Here is a 23,962-nt window from a genome sequence, read left to right on the forward strand (position 1 = left end):
CTGGGTTGAACACCAGAGCTGCATATGGGAGTATCCAGATAAGCGAACAATGGTGGAATTGGCACGGGATAGAGGGAGGGCTCACTAGGTCTCCATTTTACCCTTCACCAATGTCAAGACCCTGGCTATTAACACGGCATATAATTACGACAATGATATTATTATCAAGTTTTGCTGGCATATGTTAAGAAGTATATGTGATAGTTATCTCAGCAAGAATGCCTTTATGTGAAGAGATACTTTATAATAATAAGACAGTGCGATAGATTGTGATGGTCGGGCGAGCGGGGTGTTCCAACGTACAATAACAAACCCTAGAGCAGCTCAACCAGTTCAAAAAAAATGATAATATTTTTTTTCTTTGCAAGATTATAGAAATTACGTATAGCGAACCAACGCCGAAGACATTTCCCTAACTTAAGTTTAAGTTGAATTAAGGATCTTTGATCCGAAGTGATTTATGTCTAAAAAAGATGTATCTCTTAGTTTATTAATAAACAAACTTTATAAAAAAAAGTAGAATGTTGCTTTGACTGATGTCGGAACCGGGCATTTCACTAGGAAAGTAATTGCATGGGTGAACGTTTGGGAACACCGCGCATAAATACAGTACAGTTGAAAACAAAGTCGATCCCATCGCACTGCAGGGGAAGGGAAGAAAATGTAAGGGCCCGAAAGGGTATATATCTGGAAAGAAAAATAAAAAGATAAATAAGACAAGGCTTTGACTTAACATTTATTGGACTTAACATTGTGATTGTGATTGGTTTTGACTTAACATTTATTGGACTTTTAACTTTTTACATTGATGTTTTAACTCGTTTGTAATTTCTCTAAGACCGTAACAAAATAATCATGCAACATCGTTCTGTTCGTCTTTAATTATCAATCCTCTAATTTACCAAAATATGACTCAATCCTTCGAGTCTTATTCCTCCGAGGCGAGCGGCGGTCCCTTATTCTCGTCCTAGAATACTCTAGCGACTGATTAAAACTCTCCTGCAAATTCTGTGCAATATGAAAATCGCAATGCTCAGAATATTTATCCCCCGGGATCATCTCCCTGCACTCACCACACCCAATTTTCAAAGAACGATTACCACTGCTGACTTCCGACCGAACAGTCTTCATTCCCGAAGAATTACCACCAGAAATTGTGTTTTTACACTCTTCACTTTTATCTTTCCCTTTCATATATAATGTAGCTTCATTTTGTAGTTCAATTGGGAGTAGCTGCAAAACTGACTGATCTATATCCTCCAAATCAGGGAATATTTCCTTCAACTTGACCAAGTTCGCTCCATCGCTCTCAAGGACATCTTTCTTCTCCTTCAAAGCAATCCCAGACATCTCCTCAACCCTCGGCCTTCCTCTCTCTCCCTCCTCAGTCTCCGACGATTTCTTCTCCCCATCCCTCTTGAAATATTCCATAAATCTCCCGGTCTTCTGCACCTCAACGAACTTATTCGCCCCCAGGGAGATCAAAACAATCGGCATCTGCATGTTCCTAGAAATAATATCAAAAGCAGTCTCTGCAATTCTTTCCCTCTTATAAGTCCCCATTCCACAGCTCTTGGACTGTGATACAGTTTTCTTCTCCACGAGATATTGGAAGGAGACGGTCAAAGTCGTTGCTCTCCTCTGGTTATCCTCTAGGTCTTGCTGGAGCCTCTCGACAAGATCTCCAGCGAGCTCTCCCACCCACTCTTTGAGCCCCTCCAGATCGGTGATGGCAGCTTTTCCAAAGAAGTTCTTGCTCGCAGCGATAGACTTGCATGTCAACCTGGGTGTCACAAGCTCGTGGTCGATTCCCCTGGCAATATTAAACAGCCATTTAGCTGTCTTCTCATCGAAGGTCTTCATCAGCTCCTGCTGGCTGAATCTCATGAGGTCAGCCATAACTCTGCAGTCAAAATTCTCCATCAACTGCTTCCCAATTTTTCCCCCAAGATTTCTGACTTTGTTGACTGGAATCGATTTGAACAGCTCTGGGATCTCAGAAGTTGTGAGGATGGTTTGCTTGTTCGGCTTGTGAAGGCCGCAGGCTAATTTTGCTAGGGCCTTGTTGTGGGATATCCCAGCGGAACACGTGAAGCTGCATTTCTCGAGAATTTCCTTCCGCAGTTCTTCGACGATCATCGCAGCGGTGGCCAGTCTCCTCGCTTGGTCGTCGTGTATGTCATCGAGAACCTGCTTCAGCCACCTTTGGAGACCCTCAGAGCGTTCAGCCTCGTCGTTGGAGACTCCACTGTAACCGACCACAAAGGTGTTGGCTAGGGATGTTTTCTGATCCCTCAAAGTATTCAGGCTTGACTCCAGTCGGCTCTCTACCAATTTTGTGATGTCCAAATACGCCTCGTCGATGCTCGCACGTTCCATCGTTTCGCAATGCTGCTTTAATACCTGGATTACCTCCTGACCAGCCATTCTGTACTTCGTATTGTCAGATTTTCCATGAGATATCGGCGAGTTCACGATGTTTATGGACGGACATTTTTTCTTTGCCTCTTCCGATCTGATGAATCTTGTGACACCCAGGGCCCGTGCCTCGTAGCTCACCGCTAAGACGACGTTGTTCTGAGAGACCACCAGGGGATGGCCCTTCAGGTGTGGCTGGTCACGCGACTCCACTTGACAGAAGAAACAGTCCATGTCGATGAGGACTATTATTCGATCCTCTGGGGATGACATTTTTGTGGGGTTTGGTCACCTGTACGCGCTGATGATGAGGAACAGCTGAACGTAAAGATGTTGGTAACGAAAGTCTCGTCGTCTTCAACTAAACAGCCGGGTTATCTAAAATCAGGAGGGAATTATCGTCATCAGATTTTTATCCAAAATTCGATGAGTTTTTGTAAATTCTCGTAAAAAATTCCGCAGTTTTTTTGGACCACTCGGAACTTGCAGTTTTACAAATTCAGTTGATTTATTTACTTTTCGAGAAAATGTGCATCGACTTCCTAGTGAAGTATGAGTTTGCATTACTAGTCGAAGTTACGTCAATTTAAAAAAATAGCCAAGTGCTTAAACAAGTATCTTGGACATGTTGGGCCAAAAAAATGAGACGAGTGGGACGATTATTCTTACAAATTGTACAGCAATCGTTTCACTGATACTTTTCAACTGTACATGGATACTACAGTACTATCTATATATATTTAAGACAGAAATGTCGAGTTGGTGACGACGATGGTGGTGGTACAATTTGTCCATAGTTTTCCGCACCCTCTTGAGAATGAGTTTTATGCCGATTGGAAAGCTCCTAGTCACTACTGGGTACTCTCGAGGTCCTCAGCATGCCCAGTTACGTTTATTTTTATGTCAGAGCAGTCTGCGATGATAATGGGAGCGTTAAAAACGAGAAATTCGTCAAAGGGTATGACAAAACAATGCCATGAAACGAAATTTATTGTTAATTCCCAAAGGTTATCTTAAATTTTATTATTTAGGAATGCTGAGCTGCTGGATGTGCAAATACCGAGGGACATCTGGGGAACTCTTGGTCAGTATAATGGTTGTTGACTATAGATCTCTCAATAAAATAACTAAGAAAATCAAATACCCTTTGCCACTAATTGAGGATCATATTGACCAACTCCGGAATAAAAGTATCTTTACATCATTGGATTTAAAATCTGGTTTTCATCAAATTCCCATGCATCCGGATTCAATTGAGAAAACTGCATTCGTTACACCTGATGGGCAATGGGCATACTTAAAATTACCTTGTGGACTTCCTAATGCGCCAGCGGTTTTTCAACGAACAATGAGTAAAATCTTTAAAGGTATCGCTTTAGTGTACATCGATGATATTTTACTAGCAACATCAACTGCGGACGAAATGTGTAAAGTTTTAGAAAAAGTAATGGCGATTTTACGAGATAATGGCGTAACATTAAATTTAAAGAAATACCGATTTTTTCAAAATGAAATAGAATATTTAGGGCGAGAAATATGGGTTAATGCCGTTCGCCCAGGTACACATAAAATAGATGCCGTTTTAAAAGCCCCTGACCAGCAAGATGTTAAGGACATAAGGCAATTTCTGGGCTTAACTAATTACTTTAGAAAATTCATTAAGAACTACGCATTAATTGTAGCGCCAGTAACTAATCAACTACGTAAAAACACACCTTGGGTGTGGGGGTCCGCTCAAAAAACGGCTGCCGCAAAAATTAAATCTATTTTAGCAGAGTGAAGTAATAAATAATTTTATTGTCGTTTACTAATTCAATGACAAAATAGAACTGTTATAAGAAGGATTAAGTACATCGAGGACGATGTATTGTCAGTATGGCCGAATGTGGGAAATATTTTTACATTGGGATCCAATCGGTCAACCTATTGTAAACGTCTCCAGGAAGTGCGGACACACGTGGGCTATTTATGACCGAAACAGTCCAACACATGGACAACCCAAGGAACAATAGGGCCTTGTCTTTGAGTCGGACTTCTCACCCTGGACGAGTTGAGGGCGAGGACACTGAAGATCGAGCTCTCAAGGAAAGCACCCGAGTTTTCCAGCGCAGTAATCTTTTAACGCGACTTAAATCTAAAAATGGTTTGTGACTAGATCTAAATAAATATTGTGAGATTTGATAAAAGTGAAAGTGAAACTCTATTAATTTCCTATAAAATGCCTGGGAAAATAAGGAATTATTTTGTTTTTTCAGTTTTTTACAGAATTTAGAATTATTATTTATGTACTTCCGGAAGCATTAAGTTCAGCTATAATACCGAGATGTATGTTATCTGATAACTTTTACGGACACAGGATATCTTCTGATACTTCTAGATAACTTTTAAAGTGTAAGCCATTTGGACCACGAATATTTTTTTCATCAATGTTTTCAAGGAAAATGTTCAACCAAAAATAATCGATGAGAAAATCTATCCACAGTGTGCCACCAATCCTCGGCCAGACAGTTTTATCATTTCAGAGTGCAGCATTTGCATTTATATCTAATCGTTCGAAGTCATTGTGATTGTGTGATTCTCATCAGTATTTACTGAACATAGTGAATATTTTTTTAATGTTTAAGTGATCACGCAAATTATCCAGAAGTTCAATCGGACTGTTTATTTTTTATTGTAATCACCGACTCATTAGAAACACCAGTGCATTGTTTCCATTACTGGTGACTATGACTATTAACATGATATACAAATTAATGGACGATAATCTATGCGGAATACGCGATATGTAGAAATTATTAGTCATTTCGAATTTTACCCGAGGAAATAACCGGCAAGTTCAATGGGTAACAAATGCTCCGAAAAACTAGATTATTTCTATTTTTTCGTATGTCTTGTTCAGCAAAATTTAATAAGATTTAATATACCGTTTAATATACAGTTGATTGATCAATAGAATCCCTCATCATTTAAATCATTCTATTACTCCGTATCAAGTGATCAATAGCACACAGTCAGTATTGAAATCGCACAATAGTACTAACAAACAATCGCAGTGTTCTCTCATTCGGGTGAACGTATGTGTTTATTTACACTCACTAAATTCTGAGGTTGAATTATAAAGGAAGTGGATGTTACTCTTTGATATCTTCATTACAATTGTGCAATTTTATATTTTTTTCGAATAACGGATTTGATATTTTTCGGCGGTGTAAAATTTTCAAGACGTCCCGAACAATCGATCGCAACAGAAATAATTGACAGACATTATTAACAATCACTTGTCATTCGTAACAGCAATTCAATTTCGTATTAGGGGTTCAACAATACAAAGACTGCATTCCAATTACTCAATGACATGACTATAGCTATGTTACTCAGTCGTAGGAATGGAGAATTGTACAACTTGTTGAAATTCTAGTGAGACGGTGACTAAAAACATTTAATAAGTCATTGAATAAAGAAAATTGTAAACAAAAGTGTTGAGTGAATAATCTCAGTGGATCAACATGGGTAATTACTGGGGGAATATGCATGCTACCAGTGAGCAAGAAGTCGCCAGACAGAAAGTCGAGAAAACGGTAAGTCTACACCGTTCAGTTCAGTTTCCAGTTTACTGTAAACTGAATTTTATAGAGTGTTGGGACTATCATTGGTATTGAACCAACACTGGCAATTATGCGAAGGTCGCTAGGGAGCTCCTTGCTGATTTATGTCATACGCAATGCTTGATGGTGTTTCCTGTGGTCAAGTCCTAGGGTAATGGGTGCATGTTTGAAAGCGCAAACCAGCTTAGATAAAAAGGGAGGCTCTCTAAAAATTTCTAAAAAGTTGTTCCCTTTTTCATCCTATTCTTCTCTTTTTTTTATCAAGGAGATCACCTTAAAATTTGGAACATTTGAGTTGGGGAGATTGCACGGAATGCTTTGCTCAGAAAAATGGAGTTGCATAGACTTTTTCTACAAAACATTTAAATTAAACAATAAAAAGTGAAATACAAGTCTCATAGGCTTTTCTGCTATATTTACTAAGCTTTAATAGAATAATTTTCTGGCGTGTCGCGAGTTTCCTGCCATAGCTATGTTCTACATTTCAATATTTCACTTTTATCAAATGTCACAATGTTTATTTAGATTTAGTCACAAACAATTTTTAGATTTAAGTCGCGTTAAAAGATTACTGCGCTGGAAAACTCCGGTGCTTTCTTCGAGAGCTCGATCTTGAGTGCCCTCGCCCTCAACTCGTACAGGGTGAGAAGTCCGACCCAAAGACAAGGCCTGATTGTTCCTTGGGTTGTCCACGTGTTGGGCTGTTTAGGTCATAAATAGCCCAAGTGTGTCCACACTTCCCGGAGACGATTACAATAGGTTGACCGATTGGATCCCAATGTAAAAATATTTCCCACAAAAACTCTGTAAATTTTCCATTTCTCTCCCAACGAAGGAATCACCACTAAAACATTTCACAAACGACCTTGAGACGGAGGTGGGTCCCCGTGACCCAGTAACACGAAAAATGATCCCGAAGAATTCTCCCACTCCCCCCTCATTCCCAATTAGCCCTCAAGAAAACCGAGTAAAAATGTCATTAATGACAGACTGAAAATTGTTCAATGTAATGATGAGATCACAATGAGAATGGCTAGTCACCTAACGGTCCTCTCTCTCCGGCTGGACAGTATCGCAGGCATCAGTTGTTCCCGACCATTCGATCGCACCATCACAATTGATTCACGAGTTCAATAATTGTTGACAAATTCTCTCCCCTTGAATCCTCTTGATATCCTAGTGCTTGTTGATAAATTGGTGAATCGAGTGAAGTAGTCGACTTATTGGTTGTTACCTGGGAGAATCGGAACGAGTGATTATGGATATTATCAGCAACCCTGTGGCTACGGATGGAACGCTGCTGCTATCGAGCCCGGAAACGACGTCTTTGTCAAGAAAGAGTGTCCAGTCAAGCGGGTTTTACCTTCTCTATTCGCTATCACAGTGGTACTGAACCTTTGTTGAAATTTTTCTGCTGTATTTACATCATTCTATTGACTTATTATTATGCGCGAATCCTTGTTTACCATAGCTGTTGGAACACATAACCTCACTTCTTGGCATATTTTAAAATATGGTCATCAATGTATCTACATTGAAATGGATAAAAATGAATAAATTGTTTGCAAAGTGCATGTTTGCTTATACCATGAAATTGGTGGGTCACAAATTCTTAACAGCAAAATATCTTGGACTTTGGGAGAGAAAACTTTTGCCCAGAAAGTCAGTACTTGTGCTAATGACCGACAATTTATCGATGATGAGTAACTTCTCGTCCCACATGAAATTTAATTTACTCATTTCATAGTTGGCAGCTCCAGCTTTTCCCCTTTAATATCGACGCATTAATTAATGGTAGATTTTATTCTCAACTAAATATCTCTTCATTTGTTCTCTGTTAGTGTAACGAATGTAACGGTTTTCGTGAAATAAAAATTACGTCATATTGTCATTAAACTAATCCACTTGTAAAAGAATTAAAAGTCGCCCCACTATTCAATCATCATTTAAATACCAAATGCCCATTAAAAAAGTAGAAAATCAATTAGGAAATTATTCATTCTATTTCAAACAGATTCTAAATGATAACACGTCAAACTATTCATTTTTTTGTGGAAAATTCTGTCAATATTTTCTGATGCTATTGAAAAAAGCCAGCAGATACTTTCCGGGAACACTCAGATTCCTTGGATTTGTCACCATATCTTTAATAACTTTCATTCTCAGAAACGACATAATTTCAAAATCTTGCAATAACATCCTGTTGTAGAGGTCCTGAAGTTTTCATTGTGGACCTACTGGCTTTCCAGACGCACAGAAAATGCTGTCAATAATCCCTCAAAAGTAATAACTGCGACAGTACTTATGTTCTCAATTAGTTGACTTATTTTCTAATTATTTCCCCTTGTTACACTTCGCCCTCAACCCCTTTCTTTTTCTTTATGACATGAAACATTAGCCGATCCCATACCTTTTATAATAAAACTCAGTATCCGCAACTTCCGACTGCTCTGATGATTTGTCACGTCGAGATAATAATGCTAATCTCTCTGTGATCACCTTGTCAATAATGAAACATTCAATCACGAATTTTCATACTTCTCCCAGGCACTTTCAGAGTTCCCTGGCACTACATAACCGCCACTGGGATTGTACTTTTAATTTGTTCCTGAAGGACAATGAAAACACTGATATCATACCCGATAACACACCGGATACTAACACCAAGTTTTCCTCACCAGATAAAGAATTGTTAAATTGGTCAGTTTATTCCAGTGAGTTCGCCAGAACGAAGTAGTTTCATCCTCTTACATCAAATTCCTCAGATCATCCACTATTATTTCATTCGTCTCTATTCAAGTCGAAAATTCGTAAATTGAAATGGAGAACCAAACCTATTCCTACAGTATTACAACTCGTTACAAAAATTACATGGAAAGGGGTGTGGCCGAATTGAAAATGTCGCAAATGAATAAAATCATTCGCGGCAATGTAAACAACAGTTCAGTAGAGAGTCATAAGACAAGCCTTCTAATTCCACCAAAACCTGAGTTGAACAAAATTAGTGGAGTTAATAAACCAATAGTGCACAGACATTTTATTTACAATGATTCGCCGATTAAGACGCGAGGAAACTCCATAGGAAAAGCTTGCTTTAATGTAAATTATAATTAGTTACTTAAAGAGCAACACAAGGACGAGTTTTTGATGGGCAAAAAATTCGTGTTTCTGGTTCTCACCTTATATTTCATTTGCTCATACGTAATTCACTAGTAAATCAAAAAATCAAAATCTATTTCTAATGGATTTTGTGATTTTTTAAAGACAAAACCAGTAAAATCATTAGCAATTTAATGTAAAAACCTCGTTACCACAAAAATAAGCATAATTAATAACCATAATTAATAGGATTAACATAATATTAGAGATCACGATTTATAACTTCTCTAATTATCAATTTTCACGTAATGGGATGAGAAAAAGGAGAATAGTAACAACCGATTTTTAATGAATTCGGTCTCAGTTTTACTATTCCTAATACGTCCGTAAATTCCTAGGAAATTTAATAGGAAAATCCTGATTCGAAAATGATACAAATTTTAAACAATATTTTCATTAAATGGGTCTTGCTTTAGTAAAATCTTTTGTGATTTTAAGATTTTCCTCCTGAAATTAAGAGAATTGCAGTGAATGAGTGAATGAACAAAGGGATAGATTCTGTCAGCGACTGAATCAACAATTCAATTCAAGTTTGCAATTGATTTTAAATGGATCAATTCGGATTATAATTGACAGCTAGGAGGGAAAAGATCACGTTGCAGAGCTAAGGAAAAAGATCAGGATTTCCATAAACTCCGTCAACAATGTCTTCAGTCTGGACAATTGTTCGAAGATCCAGTGTTCCCGGCGAAGAATTCGTCCCTCTATTCTTCTCGCCGTCCGGCCGCATCCATAGAATGGAAGCGCCCAATGGTAAGGAACTCGATCTAATTCGATGGTTGTCCAGATTAGAAAGTGCGTTGTTATTCCCTCAGGAAATTGTGGACAATCCTCGATTATTCGTCGAGGGATTCTCCAGATTCGATGTCCAGCAGGGAGACCTGAATGACTGCTGGCTACTCGCTGCAGTTGCCAATCTCACCATGTATCCACATTTATTCTTTCAAGTGGTTCCGAAGGATCAGGGGTTCGATAAAAATTACGCTGGGATCTTTCACTTCAGGTAATTTACGAGGTTTCTCTTTCCCCCTTATTCTTTCTACTTTAACGAATGAATGTCTGTGCAGAGATATTAATCACTAATAAACCAATTCCACCAGATTTTGGCAGTATGGTAAATGGGTGGATGTAGTGATAGATGATCGTCTTCCAACGTGCCACGGTAAATTGATGTACCTCAGTTCAGCAAAGAACAACGAGTTTTGGAGTGCACTATTGGAGAAAGCTTATGCTAAACTCCGCGGCTCCTACAAGGCATTAACTAATGGTAGAATGTGTGAAGCCATGGGAGATTTCACAGGAGGGGTCACCGAAATATGTCAGATGGAGGAAACTCTCCCGAATCTCTTCAGCATTCTCCTGAAAGCCTATGAGAGGAACTCGATGATGGGTTGCTCATTGAGCACAAATCGCAATGTTCTTAAGACCGCGACACAAAAGGGTCTCATCAGACATCATGCCTATAGTATCACCCGAGTAAAATATGTTGACATTCAGACTCCCAATCAGTCCGGAAGAATTCCACTGCTGAGGCTGAGGAATCCCTGGGGCAATGAGGCGGAGTGGAACGGCCCCTGGAGTGATGGATCTCCAGAGTGGAGGTCCATACCAGATCACGAGAAAGCGAAGCTGGGACTCACTTTCGATAGTGATGGAGAATTTTGGATGTCTTTTCAGGATTGGAAGAGATTCTTTAATTTTGTGGAAATTTGTCATTTGAATCCTGGTTCTCTTAGTGAGGATGATCTTAATTCGGGGAAGAAGAGGTGGGAGATGAGTGTCTTTGAGGGGGAGTGGGTAAGGGGAGTCACTGCCGGGGGGTGCAGTGAGTTCTTAGGTAATTTTTTGAGAATCCAATCATTTCTATCATTGTATGGGCGGTTTGGAAAAAATAATTTCTAAAAAAATTCCACCTTTTTTAAACGTTTTTGCAAAAAATATATTGAACACTGTTTTTCTCATTTCAGACACATTTTGTAACAATCCTCAGTATATCGTGACCTTAGAATACCCTGATGAGGGCGATGATAAGTGTACCGTTATTGTAGCACTGATGCAGAAGAACAGGAAAGCCCAGAAACGAATGGGTGCTGATTGTTTGACAATTGGCTTTGAGATTTATCCCCTCGAAGACCGAGAACGATTGCCAAAACCTCTGGACGTTAATTTCTTCAAGTATAATACGTCTGTTGCCAGATCACCTTCGTTTATCAATCTGAGGGAAGTCAGCTGTCGATTCAAACTGCCACCTGGTACATATTGTATCGTCCCTAGTACTTATGATCCCAATGAGGAGGGTGAATTCTTAATGAGGGTATTCTCTGAGAATAAAAACAGCATGCAGTACGTATAAGTTTTTGTTAATTAACCTGATGAAATAATTTTCGAAATAATTTCATTAAAAATGAATCAATGTATGAGGAAATCTGTTCTCACATATTTATTAAAATTTGTCATTTTCTAGCGAACATGATGAATGTGTTGACTTTGGAGAAGTCGATGACAGGGTACGTACATCCATTTACCTCCTTTTTTTTATGAAATTAAATGTCAATATGAACAGTAGCATTCCTGATACGTCAGCACGAGTAGATCATGCACTCAATGAATCAGTCTCAATGACTGAATAACTAACGTCATTGTAGGCACATCACATAATAGACCTGTCATTGATTATGTACAATAAAATAGTCTCCCATGATTGTTACTTATAATTAATTAACTATAAAATGATTTCTTCTTCTGGGAGTGCTAAAACGCCGACATAATACGCATGAGTGTGGGCTTGGCTTTTAGGTAATTAATCGTGGAAATGAGGTTAGGAGAGGAGGGGACCACAGTGTGAGTTATTAATGGCTTTAATAATTATCTTCGTCCATTAAAAATAAATCGATAGGAATTATTGTGGAGGAGAGAAAGCAGAACGAAAGATACGTTTCAAAATTTTTAATCAATTTTTGTTTTCAAAATTTTAACAATAGTAAATGTTAACAGATAATTCTTCACGTGAAAAAAACTCCGGATTTGTTATTTTAATTTCTTTCTGTTTAAAATGTCACACAACTGATCTGCAAAAGATATCAATCCTTTCAATTCAATTTCAGATAATTGCAGAAGATAATGTTTTGCATGAAAAAATTGAATTGATATTTTTCATCGAATATATTTTATTTAAAGACATCCCCAAAGTACTATGGATATAGATATCGCATGTGCAATCATTTAATTTCTTCTTCTCATTTCTCCACTGAATTACGCACCAATTATCCCAAATGCACAATTTATTAAATTTGTTTCCTATGATTTCTTTCCCACAACAAGAGGATGAAGAGGAATACCCAACTACACAAGCCCTAAATATAATACTAATTAAACTCTGGAGAGTGTAATCAGAGGAACTTTCTTATCAATTCATTTGCATCGCTTACAGGTCAGAGACCAGCCAGAGCCAGATCACAACGAAATAATTAGTGAATTTTTCCGGAAGTTCAAGGAGGACGACATGGAGGTCGATTGGATGGAACTAAAAGAGATCCTGGACTACGCCTTGCGTGAAGGTATGTCTCTAAAAACATCTCATGGTTGTGTCTAAAATAGGATATTTTTTACAACAATAATGCAACGTCTGCTAAAATTTGCAAAATAATTTGAAATTCTCATTTAATTTGAGAGAAATCAAATTATTAAACAAATATCTTCATGAAAAATCTGTATTGTGAAACAAGTGCCTCTATATTTTCTCTCCACTCTCTCTTTTCTCTTCATTGTTACACACATTATTAAGTAGCATAATTAAAATGTAGACAATTACGTCATTTTATTGGACCTCATTTAGATTTTAACCCTGCATTGTCTCATCACATATCGCACAATGTTTTAGTTGGATAGTGGGCTGTTTTCCTTTCATTATTGCTTTACTCCTTGCTTTCCTGGTATTCTATTTATTCGCTTATTGAAATATTTATAATTTATCTATTCAATACAGCGAAGCTGTACATAGGAAAGTTCTCACGTTTGAATTAACGAATTGATCGTACAATTTACTGTACATATGAAGCAATTAGTATCTATCGGTCAGTTTAATCAGTCAATTCACGCCCGCACGTGTCCGATAATAATTCGCTAACATAGTGTGTTGTTACTGGCTAGAAATCCCACAAACCCGACATAATGAAGCAAAAAATTTAAACTCCTGTCTTCTAGAACAATTAAACTCCTTGCCTTACCTTGCTGCAATAAATCATTGATCGTCATATCTACTTTGTGTTTCATGTTAATGCTGTGCTTGATGATTGTGTAATTCTCCTTAACCATTACCAGATAGTTTATACCAATTATACAATAATGATAATTGACCAGTTGAAATTATTTTGAATATTGTCGGTTCCACGAAGGGCAAACTATTATTTTATTATTTTAGAATTGCAGAATGAGGGATTCAGCAAGGACATTTGTCGTGCTATGGTATACATGATGGATCGCGATGACATCGGGAGATTAGGGTACGACGAGTTCCTGACACTATGGACTGATATAATGCATTGGAGGGTGAGCCTCTCATTCATTGATTTACTTTATTTATTGGTTTGTTGACTCAATAATTTCTTTTTCTCATTACAAAGGCTACAATAAACACTTGGACGTTGCCGATTATTTATGGGAAAAGGGTTAACAAAATGAAGCCTCGTATTAAAAATTTATGAAAATTCTTTAAATTTCCTTATAAATTGGTTTTGACGTCATATTCTTTACATTGATTGGTTATTTTTCATGATTGGTTATTTTTCATGGTGAACTTTTAGGCTGTATTCAAATTGTACGACCAGACTGGCTGCGGATACATCAGTGGCTTTCAGCTGCGACAGGCTCTTAAGAGTGCTGGATATCGGTTGAACAATCGCATGCTGAATATTTTCGGTCATCGATATGGAACTAAGGATGGACTCATTTACTTTGAGGGCTACATCATGTGCGCTCTTCGACTAAAAACTATGATGGTTCGGGGTTCTTACTTGTTTGAATAATCAATTCTGACTTGTATAGGTATAATACTGGCATAGCGTCTCATTATCCCAATCATTTGTTCGGTGATGAAGTGCTATGAAAAAATTAATTCGAAGATTTCTTTGCAAATATTCTTTGAAGAAAAGCGTCAGGTATTTGTGTTTTGCTCTGTTTTCTGACGTCCACTTTCAGGCATTAATTGAATGTTCATGCTCGATAATTAATAATCATTTGTTAGTCTACCTCTATGTGCCTCATTGTCTTGCATTTCTTCTCATGGATACAATAATAATCATCACAATAACAATTATTGGTTTTAATGACCATAAACATCTGGTATATGATATATTCAGGGATATAATTAAAATAACGAATACAAAAAGTAACACATTTTGGTCATACTTCGAACTCTTGTTAGAACTTCTTTTCTTCCAATTTTACGGAATGAAATCTATTGAGTGGTAATTGTGGAATCGATTGTACTGGGAGTATATTTTCTAATAAATTGTCATGACGTATTGTAATATTCCAAATATCTTCGACTCCATTTCATTTAACATTTTTATTTATTGTATCCTATCACAATACTTCCCTTCTGTCAAACTTTTTATTGATTTATTTAAAGAGGACAAGTAAGAGGGTACTCTCCTTTCGAGTTTTCGAAGGTTCACTTTGTTTGAGTCTCAAGGCTGTTCCCAATTGAAAATTGTAAAGGACAAAACTGGAATCTTGTCTAGAGAATATTAGAAATATTCTGTTAATAATTTGCCACTCTCTGTCTATTTTTTTAGTAAATATTTTTATTAATCAACAACTACAAAATTCACTGCTGTAATCATACAATGAGGCGTAATTACAGATGAATAAAATATTCTTTAAGCTCGAAAGAATAAATACTAATAAATAAAATTAATTGAGCAAACGAATGCCACTTAATATCGTAGTTTCATTTGATCATTATTTGAGTAAATTAATAGTAGTTTATGTAATTAGACGATAAAAGTATCATTTGGCGAATTTGCCTGTATAATACGACCGAAGACGAAGGCATTTGTTATTAATAATCATGTATATACCGTATCAAGTGATCAATAGCACTCCGTCAGTATTGAAATCCCACAATAGTACTAACAAACAATCGCAGTGTTCTCTCATTCGGGTGAACGTATGTATTTATTTACACTCACCAAATTCTGGGGCTGAATTTTAAAGGAAGTGGATGTTACTCTTTGATATCTTCATTAATAGTTTTTTCAGTTTTTTACAGAATTTAGAATTCTCATTTATGTACTTCCGGTAGCATTAAGTTCAGCTATAATACCGAGATATATGTTTTCTGATAACTTTTACGGACGAAGGATATCTTCTGATACTTCTAGATAACTTTTAAAGTGTAAGCCATTTGGACCACGAATATTTTTTTCATCAATGTTTTCAAGGAAAATGTTCAACCAATAATAATCGATGAGAAAATCTATCCACAGTGTGCCACCAATCCTCGGCCAGACAGTTTTATCATTCCAGAGTGCAGCATTTGCATTTATATCTAATCGTTCGAAGTCATTGTGATTGTGTGATTCTCATCAGTATTTACTGAACATAGTGAATATTTTTTTAATGTTTAAGTGATCACGCAAATTATCCAGAAGTTCAATCGGACTGTTTATTTTTTATTGTAATCACCGACTCATTAGAAACACCAGTGCATTGTTTCCATTACTGGTGACTATGACTATTAACATGATATACAAATTAATGGACGATAATCTATGCGGAATACGCGATATGTAGAAATTATTAGTCATTTCGAATTTTACCCGAGGAAATAACCGGCAAGTTCAATGGGTAACAAATGCTCCGAAACACTAGATTATTTCTATTTTTTCGTATGTCTTGTTCAGCAAAATTTAATAAGATTTAATATACCGTTTAATATACAGTTGATTGATCAATAGAATCCCTCATCATTTAAATCATTCTATTACTCCGTATCAAGTGATCAATAGCACACAGTCAGTATTGAAATCCCACAATAGTACTAACAAACAATCGCACCGTTCTCTCATTCGGGTGAACGTATGTATTTATTTACACTCACTAAATTCTGAGGTTGAATTATAAAGGAAGTGGATGTTACTCTTTGATATCTTCATTACAATCGTGCAATTTTATATTTTTTTCGAATAACGGATTTGATATTTTTCGGCGGTGTAAAATTTTCAAGACGTCCCGAACAATCGATCGCAACAGAAATAATTGACAGACATTATTAACAATCACTTGTCATTCGTAACAGCAATTCAATTTCGTATTAGGGGTTCAACAATACAAAGACTGCATTCCAATTACTCAATGACATGACTATAGCTATGTTACTCAGTCGTAGGAATGGAGAATTGTACAACTTGTTGAAATTCTAGTGAGACGGTGACTAAAAACATTTAATAAGTCATTGAATAAAGAAAATTGTAAACAAAAGTGTTGAGTGAATAATCTCAGTGGATCAACATGGGTAATTACTGGGGGAATATGCATGCTACCAGTGAGCAAGAAGTCGCCAGACAGAAAGTCGAGAAAACGGTAAGTCTACACCGTTCAGTTCAGTTTCCAGTTTACTGTAAACTGAATTTTATAGAGTGTTGGGACTATCATTGGTATTGAACCAACACTGGCAATTATGCGAAGGTCGCTAGGGAGCTCCTTGCTGATTTATGTCATACGCAATGCTTGATGGTGTTTCCTGTGGTCAAGTCCTAGGGTAATGGGTGCATGTTTGAAAGCGCAAACCAGCTTAGATAAAAAGGGAGGCTCTCTAAAAATTTCTAAAAAGTTGTTCCCTTTTTCATCCTATTCTTCTCTTTTTTTTATCAAGGAGATCACCTTAAAATTTGGAACATTTGAGTTGGGGAGATTGCACGGAATGCTTTGCTCAGAAAAATGGAGTTGCATAGACTTTTTCTACAAAACATTTAAATTAAACAATAAAAAGTGAAATACAAGTCTCATAGGCTTTTCTGCTATATTTACTAAGCTTTAATAGAATAATTTTCTGGCGTGTCGCGAGTTTCCTGCCATAGCTATGTTCTACATTTCAATATTTCACTTTTATCAAATGTCACAATGTTTATTTAGATTTAGTCACAAACAATTTTTAGATTTAAGTCGCGTTAAAAGATTACTGCGCTGGAAAACTCCGGTGCTTTCTTCGAGAGCTCGATCTTGAGTGCCCTCGCCCTCAACTCGTACAGGGTGAGAAGTCCGACCCAAAGACAAGGCCTGATTGTTCCTTGGGTTGTCCACGTGTTGGGCTGTTTAGGTCATAAATAGCCCAAGTGTGTCCACACTTCCCGGAGACGATTACAATAGGTTGACCGATTGGATCCCAATGTAAAAATATTTCCCACAAAAACTCTGTAAATTTTCCATTTCTCTCCCAACGAAGGAATCACCACTAAAACATTTCACAAACGACCTTGAGACGGAGGTGGGTCCCCGTGACCCAGTAACACGAAAAATGATCCCGAAGAATTCTCCCACTCCCCCCTCATTCCCAATTAGCCCTCAAGAAAACCGAGTAAAAATGTCATTAATGACAGACTGAAAATTGTTCAATGTAATGATGAGATCACAATGAGAATGGCTAGTCACCTAACGGTCCTCTCTCTCCGGCTGGACAGTATCGCAGGCATCAGTTGTTCCCGACCATTCGATCGCACCATCACAATTGATTCACGAGTTCAATAATTGTTGACAAATTCTCTCCCCTTGAATCCTCTTGATATCCTAGTGCTTGTTGATAAATTGGTGAATCGAGTGAAGTAGTCGACTTATTGGTTGTTACCTGGGAGAATCGGAACGAGTGATTATGGATATTATCAGCAACCCTGTGGCTACGGATGGAACGCTGCTGCTATCGAGCCCGGAAACGACGTCTTTGTCAAGAAAGAGTGTCCAGTCAAGCGGGTTTTACCTTCTCTATTCGCTATCACAGTGGTACTGAACCTTTGTTGAAATTTTTCTGCTGTATTTACATCATTCTATTGACTTATTATTATGCGCGAATCCTTGTTTACCATAGCTGTTGGAACACATAACCTCACTTCTTGGCATATTTTAAAATATGGTCATCAATGTATCTACATTGAAATGGATAAAAATGAATAAATTGTTTGCAAAGTGCATGTTTGCTTATACCATGAAATTGGTGGGTCACAAATTCTTAACAGCAAAATATCTTGGACTTTGGGAGAGAAAACTTTTGCCCAGAAAGTCAGTACTTGTGCTAATGACCGACAATTTATCGATGATGAGTAACTTCTCGTCCCACATGAAATTTAATTTACTCATTTCATAGTTGGCAGCTCCAGCTTTTCCCATTTAAGATGGATTTGTGATTTTCTAAAGACAAAACCAATCAAATCATTAGCAATTCAATGTAAAAACCTCGTTGCCACAAAAATCATAATTAATAGGATTAACATAATATTAGAGATCACGGTTTATAAATTCTCTAAGCATCAATTTTCACGTAATGGGATGAGAAAAAGGAGAGGAGTCACAACTGACTTTTAATGAATTCGGTGTAAATTTTACTATTCCTAATACGAAATTAAATTAATTGCCGTGAATGACTAAATGAACAAAGGGATAGATTCTGTCAGCGACTGAATCAACAATTCAATTCAAGTTTGCAATTGATTTCAAATAGATCAATTCTGATTATAATTGACAGCTAGGAGAGAAAGGATCAGGTTTCAGAGCTCAGGGAGCAGTTCAGGATTTCAATCAACTCCGTCAACAATGTCTTCAATCTGGACAATTGTTCGAGGATCCAGAGTTCCCGGCGGAGGATTCGTCCCTCTATTTCTCTCGCCGTCCGGCCGGATACATAGAATGGAGGCGTCCAATGGTAAGGAATTCGATCTAATTCGATGGTTGTCCAGATTAGAAAGTGCGTTGTTATTCCCTCAGGAAATTGTGGACAATCCTCGATTATTCGTCGAGGGATTCTCCAGATTCGATGTCCAGCAGGGAGACCTGAAGGACTGCTGGCTACTCGCTGCAGTTGCCAATCTCACCATGTATCCACATTTATTCTTTCAAGTGGTTCCGAAGGATCAGGGGTTCGATAAAAATTACGCTGGGATCTTTCACTTCAGGTAATTTACGAGGTTTCTCTTTCCCCCTTATTCTTTCTACTTTAACGAATGAATGTCTGTGCAAAGATATTAATCACTAATAAACCGATTCCACCAGATTCTGGCAGTATGGTAAATGGGTGGATGTAGTGATAGACGATCGTCTTCCAACGTGCCAGGATGAATTGATGTACCTCAGTTCAGCAAAGAACAACGAATTTTGGAGTGCACTATTGGAGAAAGCTTATGCTAAACTCCACGGCTCCTACGAGGCATTAAATTTTGGTGGAGTGTGTGAAGCCATGGAAGATTTCACAGGAGGGGTCACCGAAGTATATAAGATAAAGAAAGCTCCCCCAAATCTCTTCAGCATTCTCCTGAAAGCCTATGAGAGGAACTCGATGATGGGCTGCTCATTGAAGCCAGATCCCAATGTTCCTGAGGCCGTGACACCCCAGGGTCTCATCAGAGGACATGCCTATAGTATCACCCGAGTAAAATATGTTGACATTCAGACTCCCAATCAGCCCGGAAGAATTCCACTGCTGAGGCTGAGGAATCCCTGGGGCAATGAGGCGGAGTGGAACGGCCCCTGGAGTGATGGATCTCTAGAGTGGATATCCATACCAGATCACGAGAAAGCGAAGCTGGGACTCACTTTCGATAGTGATGGAGAATTTTGGATGTCTTTTCAGGATTGGAAGAGATTCTTTAATTTTGTGGAAATTTGTCATTTGAATCCTGGTTCTCTTAGTGAGGATGATCTTAATTCGGGGAAGAAGAGGTGGAAGATAAGTGTCTTTGATGGGGAGTGGGTAAGGGGAGTCACTGCCGGGGGGTGCAGAAAGTTCTTAGGTAATTTTTTGAGAATCCAATCATTTCTATCATTGTATGGGCGGTTTGTAAAAAATAATTTATAAAAAAATTCCACCTTTTTTAAACGTTTTTGAAAAAAATATATTGAACACTGTTTTTCTCATTTCAGGCACATTTTGTCACAATCCTCAGTATATCGTGACCTTAGAATACCCTGATGAGGGCGATGATAAGTGTACCGTGATTGTAGCACTGATGCAGAAGAACAGGAGAGCCCAGAAACGAATGGGTGCTGTTAGTTTGACGATTGGTTTTGAGATTTATCCCCTCGAAGACCCAGAACGATTGCCAAAACCTCTGGACGTTAATTTCTTCACGTATAATGGGTCTGTTGCCACATCACCGTTTACCAAGCTGAGGGAAGTCAGCTGTCGATTCAAACTGCCACCTGGTACATATTGTATCGTCCCTAGTACTTATCGTCCTAATCAGGAGGGAGAATTCTTATTGAGGGTATTCTCTGAGAATAAAAACAGCCTGGAGTACGTATAAGTTTTTGTTAATTAACCTCATGAAATAATTTTCGAAATAATTTCATTAAAAATGAATCAATGTATGAGGAAATCGGTTCTCACATATTTATTAAAATTTATCATTTTCTAGGGAAAATGATGAATCCGTTGGCATTGGAGAAGTCGATGACAGGGTACGTACATCCATTTACCTCCTTTTTTTTATGAAATTAAATGTCAATATGAACAGTAGCATTCCTGACACATCAGCACGAGTAGATCATGCACTCAATGAATCAGTCTCAATGACTGAATAACTAACGTCATTGTAGGCACATCACATAATAGACCTGTCATTGATTATGTACCAAAAAATAGTCTCCCATGATTGTTACTTATAATTAATTAACTATAAAATGATTTCTTCTTCTGGGAGTGCTAAAACGTTGACATAATACGCATGAGTGTGGGCTTGGCTTTTAGGTAATTATTCGTGGAAATGAGGTTAGGAGAGGAGGAGACCACAGTGTGAGTTATTAATGGCTTTAATAATTATCTTCGTCCATTAAAAATAAATCGATAGGAATTATTGTGGAGGAGAGAAAGCAGAACGAAAGATACGTTTCAAAATTTTTAATCAATTTTTTTTTTCAAAATTTTAACAATAGTAAATGTTAACAGATAATTCTTCACGTGAAAGAAACTCCGGATTTGTTATTTTAATTTCTTTCTGTTTAAAATGTCACACAACTGATCTGCAAAAGATATCAATCCTTTCAATTCAATTTCAGATAATTGCAGAACATAATGTTTTGCATGAAAAAATTGAATTGATATTTGTCATCTAATATATTTTACTATAATACTATAATACTAATTAAACTGTGGAGAGTGTAATCATCGAAACTTTTTTATCAATTCATTTCCATCGCTTACAGGTCAAAAACCAGCCAGATCGCAATGAAGAAAAAAAAGTTCATGACTTTTTCCGGACGCTCGGTGGGTACAACATGAAGGTCGATTGGATGGGACTAAAAGAGATCCTGGACTACGCCATGCGTAAAGGTATGTCTCTAAAAACATCTCATGGTTGTGTCTAAAATAGGATATTTTTTACAACAATAATGCAACGTCTGCTAAGATTTGCAAAATAATTTGAAATTCTAATTTAATTTCAGAGAAATCAAATTATTAAACAAATATCTTCATGAAAAATCTGTATTGTCAAACAAGTGTCTCTATATTTTCTTTCCACTCTCTCTTTTCTCTTTTTTATACACATTATTATGTAGCATAATTAAAATGTAGACAATTACGTCGTTTTATTAGACCTCATTTAGATTTTAACCCTGCATCGTCCCATCACATATCGGACAATGTTTTAGTTGGTTAGTGGGCTGTTTTCATTTCATTATTGCTTTCCTCCTTGCTCTCCAGGTATTTTATTTATTCGCTTATTAAAATATTTGTAATTTCGCAATTAAATACAGTGAAGCTGTACATAGGAAAGTTGGAAAAATTCGCACGTTTGAATGAACGAGTTGATAGCCATATGAAGCAATCAGTATCTATCGGTCATGTTAATCAGTCAATTCACGCCCGCACGTGTCCGATAATAATTCGCTAACATAGTGTGTTGTTACTGGCTAGAAATCCCACAAACCCGACATAATGAAGCAAAAAATTTAAACTCCTGTCTTCTAGAACAATTCAACTCCTTGCCTTACCTTGCTGCAATAAATCATTGATCGTCATATCTACTTGGTGTTTCATGTTAATGCTGTGCTTGATGATTGTCTAATTCTCCTTAACCATTACCAGATAGTTTATACCAATTATACAATAATGATAATTTACCAGTTGAAATTATTTTGAATATTGTCGGTTCCACGAAGAACAAACTATTATTTTATTATTTTAGAAATGCATAATGAGGGATTCAGCAAGGACATTTGTCGTAGTATGGTATATATGATGGATCGCGATGACTCCGGGAGAATAGGGTACGACGAGTTCCTGACACTATGGACTGATATAATGCATTGGAGGGTGAGCCTCTCATTCATTGATTTACTTTATTTATTGGTTTGTTGACTCTATAATTTCTTTTTCTCATTACAAAGGCTACAATAAACACTTGGACGTTGCCGATTATTTATGGGAAAAGGATTAACAAAATAAAGCCTCGTATTAAAAATCTATGACAATTCTTTAAATTGCCTTATAAATTGGTGTTGACATTTTATTCTTTAAATTCACGATTGGTTATTTTTCATGGTGAACTTTCAGGCTGTATTCAAATTGTACGACCAGACTGGCTGCGGATACATCAGTGGCTTTCAGCTGCGACAGGCTCTTAAGAGTGCTGGATATCGGTTGAACAATCGCATGCTGAATATTTTCGGTCATCGATATGGAGCTAAGGATGGACTCATTTACTTTGAGGGCTACATCATGTGCGCTCTTCGACTAAAAACTATGATGGTTCGGGGTTCTTACTTGTTTGAATAATCAATTCTGACTTGTATAGGTATAATACTGGCATAGTGTCTCATTATCCCAATCATTTGTTCGGTGATGAAGTGCTATGAAAAAATTAATTCGAAGATTTCTTTGCAAATATTCTTTGAAGAAAAGCGTCAGGTATTTGTGTTTTGCTCTGTTTTCTGACGTCCACTTTCAGGCATTAATTGACAGTTCATGTTCGATAATTAATAATAATTCGTTAGTCTACCTCTATGTGCCTCATTGTTTTGCATTTCTTCTCATGGATACAATAATAATCATCACAATAACAATTATTGGTTTTAATGGCCATAAACATCTGGTATATGATATATTCAGGGATATAATTAAAATAACGAATACAAAAAGTAATACATTTTGGTCATACTTCGAACTCTTGTTAGAACTTTGTTTCTTCCAATTTTACGGAATGAAATCTATTGAGTGGTAATTGTGGAATCGATTGTACTGGGAGTATATTTTCTAATAAATTGTCATGACGTATTGTAATATTCCAAATATCTTCGACTCCATTTCATTTAACATTTTTATTTGTTGTATCCTATCACAGTACTTCCCTTCTGTCAAACTTTTTATTGATTTATTTAAAGTGGACAAGTAAGAGGGTACTCTCCTTTCGAGTTTGCGAAGGTTCACTTTGTTTGAGTCTCAAGGCCGTTCCCAATTGAAAATTGTAATGGGCAAAACTGGAATCTAGTCTAGAGAATATTAGAAATATTCTGTTAATAATTTGCCACTCTCTGTCTATTTTTTTAGTAAATATTTTTATTAATCAACAACTACA

The 23,962-nt window shown here is 37.1% G+C and overlaps 3 protein-coding genes across 23 annotated transcripts; 2 read left to right on the forward strand and 1 right to left on the reverse strand.

The window, feature by feature from the left end:
- Nucleotides 1-706: 706 nt before the first annotated feature.
- Nucleotides 707-8,574, reverse strand: LOC135172943 (DNA polymerase eta-like). 6 transcript variants are annotated; one of them, XM_064139496.1, is made up of 2 exons: nucleotides 8,434-8,574; nucleotides 707-2,796 (listed from the first exon to the last, which is right to left on the reverse strand). In XM_064139496.1, exon 2 carries the CDS (start codon nucleotides 2,689-2,691, stop codon nucleotides 886-888), a length of 1,806 nt encoding a protein of 601 aa, XP_063995566.1. In that variant the 5' UTR covers nucleotides 2,692-2,796; nucleotides 8,434-8,574; the 3' UTR covers nucleotides 707-885. The 6 variants fall into 6 exon arrangements, with proteins under 6 accessions (XP_063995566.1, XP_063995565.1, XP_063995561.1 ...); XM_064139495.1 differs by lacking the exon at nucleotides 8,434-8,574 and adding an exon at nucleotides 7,258-7,393; XM_064139491.1 differs by lacking the exon at nucleotides 8,434-8,574 and adding an exon at nucleotides 7,065-7,206.
- On the forward strand, nucleotides 5,856-18,365 carry LOC135172940 (calpain-A-like). Of its 15 annotated transcripts, none has more exons than XR_010301215.1 (11): nucleotides 8,706-9,122; nucleotides 9,759-9,935; nucleotides 9,998-10,185; nucleotides 10,283-11,019; nucleotides 11,150-11,525; nucleotides 11,647-11,689; nucleotides 11,979-12,023; nucleotides 12,613-12,739; nucleotides 13,603-13,730; nucleotides 13,985-16,766; nucleotides 16,822-18,365. XR_010301215.1 is itself a non-coding variant. In XM_064139486.1 (10 exons), exons 2-10 carry the CDS (start codon nucleotides 9,933-9,935, stop codon nucleotides 14,204-14,206), a joined length of 1,869 nt encoding a protein of 622 aa, XP_063995556.1. In that variant the 5' UTR covers nucleotides 5,856-5,996; nucleotides 9,621-9,932; the 3' UTR covers nucleotides 14,207-18,365. The 15 variants fall into 15 exon arrangements, 4 of the variants coding, with proteins under 4 accessions (XP_063995556.1, XP_063995555.1, XP_063995554.1 ...); XR_010301217.1 differs by having other exon boundaries at nucleotides 13,985-16,031; nucleotides 16,483-18,365; XR_010301218.1 differs by having other exon boundaries at nucleotides 13,985-16,031; nucleotides 16,567-18,365.
- On the forward strand, nucleotides 16,626-23,669 carry LOC135172942 (calpain-A-like). 2 transcript variants are annotated; one of them, XM_064139489.1, is made up of 10 exons: nucleotides 16,626-16,766; nucleotides 18,919-19,095; nucleotides 19,158-19,345; nucleotides 19,443-20,179; nucleotides 20,310-20,682; nucleotides 20,804-20,846; nucleotides 21,136-21,180; nucleotides 21,591-21,717; nucleotides 22,574-22,701; nucleotides 22,942-23,669. In XM_064139489.1, the coding sequence occupies exons 1-10, from the start codon at nucleotides 16,695-16,697 to the stop codon at nucleotides 23,161-23,163; spliced, it is 2,112 nt and encodes a 703-aa protein (XP_063995559.1). In that variant the 5' UTR covers nucleotides 16,626-16,694; the 3' UTR covers nucleotides 23,164-23,669. The 2 variants fall into 2 exon arrangements, with proteins under 2 accessions (XP_063995559.1, XP_063995560.1); XM_064139490.1 differs by lacking the exon at nucleotides 21,136-21,180.
- Nucleotides 23,670-23,962: the final 293 nt, after the last annotated feature.

The sequence above is a fragment of the Diachasmimorpha longicaudata genome, chromosome 2 (genome assembly GCF_034640455.1).
Source record: "Diachasmimorpha longicaudata isolate KC_UGA_2023 chromosome 2, iyDiaLong2, whole genome shotgun sequence".
NCBI lineage: Eukaryota > Metazoa > Arthropoda > Insecta > Hymenoptera > Braconidae > Diachasmimorpha > Diachasmimorpha longicaudata.

Coding starts and splice junctions, on each gene's coding strand:
- LOC135172943 (XM_064139496.1), bottom strand. CDS start 2,691: ATGTCATCCCCAGAGGATCGAATAATAGTCCTCATCGACATGGACTGT.
- LOC135172940 (XM_064139482.1), top strand. CDS start 8,844: ATGGAGAACCAAACCTATTCCTACAGTATTACAACTCGTTACAAAAAT. Junction 10,186..10,282: donor GCTGGGATCTTTCACTTCAG/GTAATTTACGAG, acceptor CAATTCCACCAG/ATTTTGGCAGTATGGTAAAT. Junction 11,526..11,646: donor GAGAATAAAAACAGCATGCA/GTACGTATAAGT, acceptor GTCATTTTCTAG/CGAACATGATGAATGTGTTG.
- LOC135172942 (XM_064139489.1), top strand. CDS start 16,695: ATGGGTAATTACTGGGGGAATATGCATGCTACCAGTGAGCAAGAAGTC. Junction 19,346..19,442: donor GCTGGGATCTTTCACTTCAG/GTAATTTACGAG, acceptor CGATTCCACCAG/ATTCTGGCAGTATGGTAAAT. Junction 20,180..20,309: donor GGGGTGCAGAAAGTTCTTAG/GTAATTTTTTGA, acceptor TTCTCATTTCAG/GCACATTTTGTCACAATCCT.